The following is a 12,442-nucleotide window of genomic DNA, read 5'->3' on the forward strand; positions in this document are numbered from 1 at the left end:
AAGTTTTTAAAGCCTCACAAACCTTTATGCAATATTTCAGCAGACTTCACATACAGTGCAGAAGCAAGGAAATAGCCTAACACAAGCTGTTTCTTAGGACAAAATCTATTCCTTGACTGTATTTTTGAATAGTCTTTTACCCTCATATTTTTATATCCTAAAGTTTAGAAAGAGCCTTAAAATCTTAAGTCATTACATTGGGAATCCTTAGAACCCTGGAGTTTTGGGGGAGGAAGGGCTCTCCATTCCAATAATACCTCATTTGCTCTATTTCCTAAACATACTTATATATAAAAAATACCAAAGCAGAACTGCAAATTCCATTTGTCCCAGAAGGATATAAATACTAAATCTTATGGCTCTGTTTAAAATAAATCTTCATTAGTAGTTATCCCAATCAAAATGTATCTTTTTAAAAAGAAAATAATGTGTCACTCCCCCAGTGTTCATCTGCTGCTCCTGACTGCTTGGATAAAAATGTCTCCCAAAATTAAGTTTCAGGCTTTTGACAGAACTTGGTGGGCACCTTCGAAATAGAATAAAAGATGTAACATAAGGGCAAATTAAGCTAATCCATATTCTGAAGCCAGGTTGTGACAGATCTACCCACAGAAACAACAATCTGTTCAAATGTACGTGAAGAGTTGACTCTTCTCTTAAAATTGCCTTACTTTGGCTTTTTTAAAAACAAGGAAAGTTTGGGCACTAGTCTAAGGCTGGAGAACCAGCCTAAGCCTCATCTCGTGCATCCTCTTCTCTCTGGCCCCAGTAAAACCTTTGCTATCCTGTGTTTCCAGCTCTTCCTGCAGAAATAATGGGACAAATATTCAACATTCACTCCCAACAGTGTGAATAGAAATGAGGGCAGCAAAGCCCCACAGAGAAAACTGTGATTCACACTGCCCAAAATTTCTAATGACAACAAAGAGCATCCAAGGGGCACACTTGTATTGTGAATGGATTCAGGCTGTCCAGGGCAACTCCCAAGGTTTGCCAAAGCTGATGTGCTCAGGGAGGGGTACATGGAGGGTTGTAGAAATGTTCCTGCTTTATTCAGCTTTTCAGGTTTCTTTCAGGTTGTTTTTTTTCAGGTTTATTTATTTAAAACAGAAACTTTCCCATAGGGAAAAACAAAAGTAAAGAGCAATTTCTTTGAAAAATATCCCTGGAAATATTATTTTTGGATTAGCTCTTCAGGATCAGACCTTTGAAAAGTTAAAGTGGATAATTTGTGAATAATTTGAAATCTTGAGATGTTCTAAATTATGATTAAGCAACAACAAGCTTAACTTTGCAAAACAAGTATCAACAAAGAATCCTGCCTCTGGAGAATCATTAATTTAGGATACAGACTAAATGCTCTTGACAAGATTTTAGCACATACCACAGTAACTGTATTTCTTGGCACTGCATCTGTTTATGTGTAACTGAAAAGAGGAAAAGGTGGGGAGAAGCCATGGCTGTGCTCAGTAAACCCACAATGAGGACAGCAGTGACTCTCACAGATGCATTATTTCCACCTTCCCTGGCTCCTCGTGGAAGACCCTTTTCTATCTGGGGCTCCCAGGCTGAAAGTTACGTGCTGTGCAATCAGGAAAAGGGGGAATGGCTTTAAACTGAGAGAGAGCAGGTTTAGATCAGACATTAGGAACAAATTCTTCCCTGTGAGGGTGGTGAGGCCCTGGCACAGGGTGCCCAGCGAAGCTGTGGCTGCCTCTGGATCCCTGGAAGTGTCCAAGGCCAGGCTGGATGGGGCTTGGAGCAACCTGGGATAGTGGAAGGTGTCCCTGCCCCTGGCAGGGAGCTCGGAACTAAGTGGTCTTTACGATCCCTTCCAACCTGAATAATTTAACCATTCTGTGATCAAATCTAAAATAACACCAATATCTAGCAAAGGTGGACTCCTTCCTAAAACATCCTTGAAATCTACATAAACCAGTATTTTTCAAAGTGCACAAGTGCTTAAAAGGAAGGATTGACACTAACACCACTCAGTGCACCAAGCGCTGGCTGCTCCCTGTCCCCAAACACCAGCTCAGACGTTGAAGGCTCTGTGTATCATTAGCTTGAATTTGCAGCAGGAATCCAGGATTTAGCGAAACTTGTTTAGAAAGAACCTCCTGCAATGCAGTCACTGACAGTTGTTCATTTCTAAAAAAGGTCCCTGGGAAGGGAGCTGCGGCCACAGCCCGTTCCCAGGCACAGCGTTCCCTCCCCGCCAGGCTGACAGGCATGCTTGTGCCTGAAGGCTCACAGCTTCACCTGTTCCCAAGGGATTTACTCCAGTGGCACCAACACATATGTGCCCCCTCCTTCCTTGCACCTGGATCCTGGATAACATCTCCTACTGAAATTCCCCTGCATAACTGCTCAGAACAAGTGCAACGATACTGCTGGTACATGTAAAAATAGCTCTGCATAAAAACCAAAAGAATAAAATGCTCTAGATATGCACTACCTTTAATCATAGCTAATTAAAATAACCATTATCACACCGTTACAGTGTATAAGCAATGGCTGGAAATGAAAGATCTGTGACAAGACACAGAGACAAAAAGTTTATTTCTCTGGACTATTTAATTCTTTGTAACAGCTACGATCTGTTTACACAGATATTCCACAGTGAAGAGCTTATCACTACATCTCCTGTAAAAAGAAAGAAACACCCAGGCATGAGAAGTAATTTCCATAAAAATAGCCTTAATTCTTACAGCACAAAGCTGAAGGAGAATAATAAATGAATTTTTACTTCCCCCATCGTCAAATGAAATCAACCTAACCTTTTCTTCTTAGTTAGAAAAGGTTCTTGTCCATGATTTCCCAGTTTTCCCCTTTTATGCCAAGCACAGCAAGAAACTATGTATTTGTAAATTATTGCATAAAAGATATATCTATGTAATAATTTTACATCAGTAATGGTCATGGCAGAAAATTATGTTAATGGTGCTTCTAGACTTTGGGGTAGGTGTAAATGTATAAAGCTGCAGACATCTCCATATACACGTGGAATGACCCTGGCCCCTCAATCCCTTTTGCTGTTTCACGTATTTAGTCCATATGGGGGGGTAGAACCATAGGTATTCAAAATGCAATAAATCCATTTAACTGCAAAATAAATGATCAGAGAATCTAATTCTGTCTTTACAGTGAAGCTTATATATTTCCTTTTTTCCATAAAAATTACTTTGTTGCTCTTTATTGAACCTCACAGTGTTTCAGAGACAGATGATGTACAAATTCTTGCATCACTGTAACGGGTGAAGAATTGAGAGTAGCCCACTGGGGACTACGAAGGTGAGCCATTATGGGAATGAAATGAGAGTGCCAGCAGCAATGTCTCCAAAGGCACCCTATACACCCATCCAAGGGACAGAACAGGAGGCACACACTGCCTTATCACACATCCCTGCATGCTGAAAGAGTTCTGGAAGCCTTCCCCTCCAGAAATGAAACAAATCTCTGTTTAGTGACACTGCCATGCCTCATGGCAGGGAGATGTACATATTGGCCTTTCCTGATCCGGTCCAGCTCTATTTATCCTGTTATTTTCTACACAGGATGATGATGTGGTTTTATTTAGACTGCAAGCTCTGCAGCACAGAAACCTCTGATCCAACCATGCCTATCATTTTACCATGCACAAATGGTAAGCATGGCAGTGTAACAACAGTCTGGGCATCTGGAAAAAAATAGAGACAGTAAAATCAATCTTATCTTGGAGCAAGAGTCATATAAACTGAGGCTGAAGGACAGATAAGTACAAGCAACCTGGCAGATCATCTCTGTAGTAAATCATTCTTGTCTACATCACAACATGGGCTCATACACGACCAACAGAAACCCTGAGAGCTGAAAGAAAATGCTTTCAGCATTCCGGAACTTGCTATTTGGCCACGTCCCTGCACGGGCAGTTGCAGCAGCCAAGCCGGTGTCCGTCACTGGCCAGGCTGGCACAGCACTGGGGGATGTCTTCCCCCTCAGCTGACCTGCAGCTGTGAGGAACTGCACCACAGGTTAGGGCCAGAAGATGCCCATCTGTTACCATGGTAACATCAAACCAGATTAAATTTCTAAACATATGCTCCTGGTAAGTTACAAGCTCCCCAGGCAAAGTGGAGGAAAGCTTAGAAGATGGGAAAGTTGCCTTTACTACATTTGCTCAGCCTTGGAGTTGGATTACTTGAGAATACATGGCTATATTTAACCCCTGGGATATGTTTCCAAAAATCCTACACTAGGAATTCACAGAGAAAAAACGTGCTTGTGATGCTTTTGATCTTCAGCAGAGCTGCTCCCCTGAATTAGCAGCACATGCCCCCGGCAGCAGAGCCCTCTTTGGCTTTGGGGGGCTGGAGCAACAGCATGGCAGATTTATTGCACCTTGCTATGGCAACGTTTGGACAACACTGGCTGTATAAAACTGCTCAAAACGTTTAGAGTGGGTACCTGCTCTCAAAGACCAGAGACAGAATTATTTTCCGTGAGAAAACAAGCAACTAAGAATTTATATTTTTTTTTAACACAGCAGCTCCCTCCCTTAGTGGGTATTACACACACGTAGATAGCTGCTCGGGTGATGCAGATGGTTTCAGCTCCTATCAGTCCTTCATGAATGTGCGAGCCCAGCTATCTCCTCTAAGTATGGGCCACATCACGGCAGCACTCACATTCATTACATCAATTCATTGAAGTGTTCCTGAGAAAAAGAACACAGAAATATGGACAACGTGCCCTACACACTAACTAGTAATGGAGATTTCAACATCTATGCTCTTTCGATAATTAAAGAAAAATTTAAAAATTCATGGAGCTGGGAAGGATCACACTGAGGAGGGAAGTGGGTACCTTTTTCCAACAGCTGAGTTAATATTCTCAGCACTGCTCAATTCAAAACCAAAGTCCCCACCAGGGACTGGAGAATTTCCATACAAACTGTTCCTTGTAGGTGTCACGTACATTACAAAACAGCTCATTGTCAGAACACAAGAAATCAGTCAAATATTAAAATAACAGTCAAACTCCCATTACTGGAAGTAAGGTTTCCTTGAAAATCAAGTTACTGTACTGAAAACACAGCCTTCATCTCAACTTCCATAGAGTTCTTGGGAAGAAATGCTGGCTGTGACCCACACTGCAGTAGAAGATCCCTTATTTGCAAGACAAACAGCAGTAGGAAGAGTGAGTGATATTAGCTTACCACTACAGCTCGGTATCTGCATCAGAAAGAGACAACTCTTAAAAACTTCCTGTCAACACATGAGAAAAAGAAATACCTCACTTTTGCTATTCGAGAACAGATACTTATAGACACAAAGTGATCCTGAAAAATAATAAAGCCTGAGCACCAACCCACAGGCAAACCACAGTAATTTCCTCGCTTATTCATAGGAGGTGCTGTGGTGTTTGTTAAGCCTACGTGCCTTTCTGTTGCTCCAAATTCTTGTCTTGGGTGTCCCACAACTTCCCCAGACATAGGAAGATGAAACTCTGGTATATCCACCCACGGATTCCCCAATTCTCTTCCTTTCAGCACGTTTCAGCTTTGCTATACTTGTACATGTATCATGTAGCACAGACAATTCACACACTTTGGGGTTTTTTATCATTTTACAAATGTAAGTGCTATGAACCTTTTTAGAAGAGGTAACATTCAGCACTTGCAAAGGCACCCACATCAAGAAGAATAATCTGTAGTACCCAGGAGGGCAGGTACTAACCTCCCATATTCTGCAAGATGCCACATGTTAAACTCTAAAATCGTGCCCTTGAAGCAAGGAAGGAAAAAAAAGAAAAATATCTCTGTTTTTTTATAAACAAACAATATTAGCAGAAATAGCCCTACTCAGGTTTATTCACCTAACTCTTCTTTTCAGAAGTGTGCAGGAGAGGAAACTGGCCTTGATTTATTGTCCGTCACCCAGTTATCAAGAACCATGCCAACATTTTCTGGGGTTTTATTTTAAAAACCCAAATGCCGCAGTGATCTCCAAATGTTCTTGGTCCCAGAGCCTGTGCTCCATACAAGTACATCCTCTATTACCCACAGTATTTTCTGCATCCAGCTGGAACTAATCATCAGAATTACAGGCTTTTGTTTAGACAAATATCTACAGTACAAAAATATAGAGGTTTGGGAAAAAAAACCCCGAAACAGATTTTTTGCAGAGGACAAGCTATAGAATAGCCTATAATAGATTATATAAAAGGCAGCCAACTCTTATCTGGAGCAAAGGAAGACAGGGATACTCCCCTCAGCAGAACAACCCAGACAGGATGATAATGGGAGGACAGGTTCTCACCTAAGTGATTTTTCACGGAGCCAGTGGGGTCCTTGTCATTTTTGGCACCGGGATGAGGTTGATAAGCACTGATGGTCCCACATGGTTCTGCAGTACTAAACTTCACTTGACAAGGCTTATTAGCACTGGCTTGGAGCCTGACAGACCCAAGCTGTCTCTAAAGCTCAGTTTGGGCCAATTTGCCTGATGCTCTCCAACACTGGGAACAAGGCAAAGAGGCCAGATCTGGCTCTGCAGAGAGCTCCCTCAAGTTTGGCATCACCGGCTTGGGACTGTGCCACATGGAAGCAAAGACACTTTTTTCCCCCCACTTCCTTTAATGGACTTGGGAAGACACAGATCTGGTCCAGCTTTCTAAGCTGATACACCTGGCTGGGAGTGAGCTGATTCTTCACAGCTCAAGGCATTGGAAGTCTACAAAGGGAAAAGAGGATGGTAGAAGGCTTCCTTCTGAGATCTGTATTTCTATATTCTAGATCTAGATTTCCCTCTGTATTTCTATATAATGACCAAAGTTAAATCTCCCTTTATTGGTGCTATGTTATTTTTTTTTTTAATCCCCCCAAATCTCCTCATCTGTGCTGCTCACCTTTCAAGCACTCTAATATGGGTGTCGCCATTGTACCGAGAAACGGCAAGAACCACGACACAAGTCCAAGGAGAAAATGGAAAATGGAATCATTTTACTAATTACAAGCTGGGTTATGTAACTTGGTTCGCAAGAGAACATGATATGATTGGTCACTTGACCATCTGCCTCTCAGAGTGATTGGTGGAATGTTCTGACACCCATTTCAAAATATTTTCTCTAGTGTACCATAACAGCTTGGAAAACAAGTTCACAGGTGCAAGATAAAGTCTTGGTTTACAAAAATCTCTACACTGTTTTCAGCTAGCTTGCATGAGAAAGGAAAACTTCACAAAATGCTTCAGCAGCTGGAAAATTCCTCTGCTCCTAGCTTTTTAGCATCCACAGATAAGGACACTCTTAACTGAGAGACTCATTTGAAAAAAGACTGGATATTACCTAGGTATCTGGATGGCCTTGCCTCTGCCACCTCTCAGAGCCAGAGGCAGAGACGCAAACACCAGCTCCCACACTCTGCAGGACCCTGTAAGCTGCATTAAGAGCATGCACTGAAGTGCAAAGGCTGAAGACTGCTGTACCTAAAACAAGCACTGTAACACGTTTGTCCCGGACCTGCCAAAGGGCTGTGTCCCTAAACGCTGCAAGTAACTGCATGAACACCACCCCATGAAGATTCCTATGTTCTGCCTTAGAAAAACCATGGAATGATTTGGATTGGAAGGATCCTTAAAGATCATCTAGTTTCACCTTCCACTGGACCAGGTTGCTCCAAGCCCCATCCAACCTGGCCTCAAACACTTCCAGGGATGGGGCAGCCACAGCTCCTCTGAGCAACAACAGTATTTTTATAGTCAGATGACAAAGAGCTCTGTAAGCATGGGCATCCGATAAAAGCAAGCCCTAAGCACAATTCTCATTTTTTTCACATGAGGAAAACTGCTGGGGATGCCCAGCTGTGACTGCAGGTCTCAGGAGTGGGGGGGCACAGTCTCACTCACCTCACCCTCCTGAATGAGCAAGTGGAGTAACATCAGCGCAGGGAACGCAGACCAAATGCATCCTTCCACCCCTCTCCAGCATTCCTGACCCAGCACATGCCCCCGGCATGCCTCTGCTTATAACCTGATCCTGCTTCCATAAGCAACCTACTACATGCATCCCACAATCCAACAGAGCAATGCTTTCTCTTCATTGAGAGTAATGACTTGAAGTGACTTTTTTAGCTGCAACGTCCTGCAACTGGTTACAGACTCCAGTCCTGAATGAAATTCAGTTCTTCCGACACACTTGCGGAACATTAAATTACAGTAATTGTCAAGATTTCCTCATTATTTATACTCCAGACAGCTGCTGTGGCTACAGCAAGAACAGCAACCACCCTCTTCAAAGCAGTAAGAAGTAGCAATGATAAATCTTTCTGATGGCTTTCTTTTTACAGAGCGCTTGCTCCACAGTTCCAACAAGATTGATAACTTCCAACAAGCAACAAAAAGCCAGAGGAGAAGAGCAGAACAGAGTGTGGGTTTTGACTTAAGATGTCAAGCTCTCCTTAAATCTTTATTTCATTTTACTACATTGAGTGGCTGTGCTCATGTTGAAGTCATGGAGGTAGGGGCAGTGAGGAACACTCATAAAAATAAAAAGCATTAAAATAGCTGCACACAGAGAACAGATATCCAAGTGTTCCAAAGCAAGCATTTGCAATGCTAAAGGAAGATATTAGAATTTATGTTGTAGAATCACTTTTTCTCAAGATACAGAAGGAAGTAATCTTCTTTGAAGTATCATAAATTTTAAATGCTCTTCATTTGAATGCATTTTAAAAACCAGTTTCTTATTATCTGTATTCTTAGTAAAATTCTGCTATACTTTTAGCTTCAGCAATACTCACAGCAGATATACTCTTGAGGTATTATATGCTTTTAATTTTCCTGGACTGATTTTTGGTTCCCTAGGTTTGAATACTAGATACAAGCAAGATACAAACCAACTTCTTATCTGTCAACAAGTTGCATCTTGAATTTTACTATTCGAATTTTTTTGTATTTCATGCATATTGCTCATTTGTTTTGTTTCATGTCAAAAGATACAGGAACTCTTAATCATACTTTCAAATATCTAATTCCTTATTTCTCTACGTTTCTGTTTAACTACGTGGTATTTCAGAAATATAAAGTAGCAATGTAAGAATAATCTCGACTGTAAATACGCGATAAATTATAAGGCCTGACTCAACTACTGTGGAGTATAATGGGGCAAGAACTGTAATATTAATGTTCTGAAGACTACACTTTTAGTCTCACTACTGTAAAATTTTAATTAAAAACTGTTATTAAAAGTCTCAGACATTGAACTCCCACACTATCACTCAGCCACGCACACACAAACAACAGACCACTTTACTACTTACCATTTGAGACCTATTTTTTGGGCAGCCATTGATGTCTTCAATCTTTTCATTTGCTGAAAATCAAAAAAAAAGAGGCAATAAGGCAAAAAAACTAAACCAAGGGCATTTATTCCAGTGATTTCCTGAGCACTTGCTGCCAGCTCGGTAAAGGGGTTTTGGATTGTAGCTGTCCAGTCCAAGTGAATGTGTGAAACACTGAGAGCCACAAAAAGAAAAAAAGCAGCTGGAGGTCTCTACTGGGTCATGCCTCCAGAGACAGCTGGGGCAGAAGCCAACTGCTCTGACAACTTCTTGTATGGTGACAGGGAATTCCTTTAAACTACAAAAAAGATGTAAGCCCTGGAAGCTGAATCACTGCTGGGTGGCAAAGCAAGCACTACATACATAGAGATGTTAGCATGGCAGGTGGTTTTTGCTTGGAGAGTGAATACAGGTTTTAAATCCAAATGGGAAATTTATGATCAATAACTCTAATAATTTTTTTTTCTTTTGTAAAGCACAAACCATGAAACAACTTTTCATGATTCTTGACCATGGCTTACACGCTACCCCAACCTGCAGAAGAACACAGTTTCCAGCTTCAAGGTCAGCGTAAAACAATTAAATCCCTGAGGTGGATAATGTTTGCCTCAGAGTCTGAGTTTGCTCAGTTTCAGCTTTCAGCCTTGGATGCTGACATGACTGTGTTTGAGTCTGAAGAACCAGTTACAACCAAAGTTCAGTTTCCCATAGTTTTTTCACTGTAATAAAGGCAGGTGCTCACATCCCATTTGATTCATGCATTAAAGCCATATTTTGCAGCAGTCCCACATGTTCTCAGGACACCAGTCAGAACTCCATCACTCCATCCCACCCCATGGCTTCCCTCAGTTAGGAGGACTGCATTTGGCACAGTATTCCAGTAGCAGTCATAGCCACGAGAAACAAAGCAGTAAGACAACTTCACTCTTGCCTGGTAGGTCCCATTTTACACATCCATGTCACAGTACACCTTTATCCCACAGCAATGCAACTAAAAACTGATGCTAATCTGAAAGAGACTGCAGCTAAATCCACAGTGCACTCCCCAGAGTGCTCCATCAGCCTCTACACGTGAAGAGCACACACTGCTTCCAGGAATGCCATCTCGGATTTAGTCATACAGAAACAAAGATGAATTCATTAAATCCCATTTTCCAAGTCCTGGGCACCCATTTTGTAATATTCACTATCTCTCACTTTAGTACCATGCAATATCTCCATCAACTAAATTTATAACACTTTTAAAAATTGAGAGCTGTATTACTATAAATTGGCACCATTATAATTACTTGAAAGGAGACTAATGAACTTGTGAATGAGCTGTCCATTGTTTAGAACACGTCTACAGAGATACCTCTAAGTAGCCTCCAAGTGTATCTGCATTCATGGATTTCAATACAGCTACTATGTTTATATGGCATTACTAAGGCATATATTACTTACACATTCTTTTACAAGCTCATAAATTTTGAACTGAAATGAACCAGGATGCTGTGAATACATTTTAATTGACTTGCAAATAGCTACTTTTACACATAGCACACCATAACATTAAAAAAAACCCTCTCCTGCACTGCATATCAAAGCTTTCTTACTGTGTAGTTAGGAAAAAAGCTGGGATTTTTCAGGCTACAGATAAAACTGCTTCTGGGTGTGAAAGCCCTCCCCAACTTTGTGACAATGAGATGCAGCTGCCTAAAGCCATACACAGCAGATACAAATTACTTTTCTTCACTGTTAATTTGGAGGATTAAATTGAGAATGTTTAAATATGACCTTCCTTTCACATGAAAAATGTTCTTTGAAAAAGACATTCTTCCCCTCAAACTTCAACTTTGAAACCTTGCTGACCTTATCTTAAATATTAGCCAAAAGGCAGCTATAAAATGACCAAAAAAAAAAAAAAGCAGAAGTGATCAAAGCAATAATTGGTTATGTATTTTAGAAGGAATAATTTGAATTTCATAAGGGTTTTCACAAGTCAATACTCAAAGAGCTACATTTAAATATTTGGCAGAAATAGCCATGTCCACATTTTGATGGTGGTATTCTTGCACACATGCTCTAAGTTTCCTACAACAGTGTTAAGGCAGGATAGCTAGATAGGCATGAGAGGAATCAACACCTAACTGCTCCTGGGCTTCCAAAAATCTTTCCTATTAAAGGAAACGGATATAGGACGGAGCACTGTTCATAGTGAATATCTGTCAACACACACCAATTAATTCATGGCCTGTTTTTACACCTCTGTAACTGCACAGCAGGTCTACAATGCTACTGAGATATAATGTTGCTCTCCAACAGAGAGACAAAATCTTTTTTAACATATCCCAGCAGAATCACTGGAAGATGTTTCACAGTGTCATCTCAGAACAGGGCTTGCAGATCCATACCTTCGAGGCAGGAACTAGCTCCCTTACAGCATCTCAAACACACACAAATATGCAGACACTGATGTCCTGTTGTTCATTGCTGGCTTCTTAATTTGCATCTCAAATCTGTCATCCTGCTCCTAACAATGGTTGTCCTAATTCCCATTAGCGGGCTTTCCCATTCCATCAATCTCCACCGGCCCATGCGTGTGTTTTGTGGCATCCCCAGGACCAGATGGATGAGCCTCTGAAGGAACTAATGAAGGATCCAGGCCCAAGGGAAGAGGGACAATGCGCAGCAGCTCTACACGGAGAAAATTGTTCAGAACTTTCATTGTCTAAAAACGCTAATGCACTAATTTAAGAGAACTAAAGGCTTTGGATAAAATAACTGAGCCTGCACTTGACATTTGTCCTATTGTGATTTTCCTCATCTGAAAACTCGTTATGAAAGATTTCTTTTTCTGCCACATAAAAATTACACCCCTTCTCCTTTCCCAGCTGTATACATGGATCTCCCAAATCCAGCTGGAGGCAGGAGGTTCAACACAGGAGGCAATATCACTGTGAACTATATTCAGACCAGTACCCAAGAGGTATTAGGAATAGTGAAGGCTAACAGCATCCTAGCAGAAAAAAAAATCTCATGAGTTGTTTTTGGCTTTTTTAACATTCAGCCATGTGGAGTAATACTGCTGTGTCAGGGGATTTTATCAGCAACATCCAATGTTTTTCCACTATGCTTTAAGAC

General features: G+C 41.2%; 1 protein-coding gene across 12 annotated transcripts in view; it reads right to left on the bottom strand.

The window, feature by feature from the left end:
• NAV2 (neuron navigator 2) overlaps positions 1-12,442 on the bottom strand; it is a 368,944-nt gene that overhangs the window by 135,686 nt on the left and 220,816 nt on the right. For all 12 annotated transcript variants that reach the window (XM_032110876.1, XM_032110880.1, XM_032110879.1 and 9 more), the window contains exon 3: positions 9,299-9,351. In XM_032110876.1, the coding sequence (XP_031966767.1) occupies positions 9,299-9,351 (53 nt within the window). The remainder of the gene's footprint in view (positions 1-9,298; positions 9,352-12,442) is intronic.

This window comes from Corvus moneduloides, chromosome 6, assembly GCF_009650955.1.
Source record: "Corvus moneduloides isolate bCorMon1 chromosome 6, bCorMon1.pri, whole genome shotgun sequence".
NCBI lineage: Eukaryota > Metazoa > Chordata > Aves > Passeriformes > Corvidae > Corvus > Corvus moneduloides.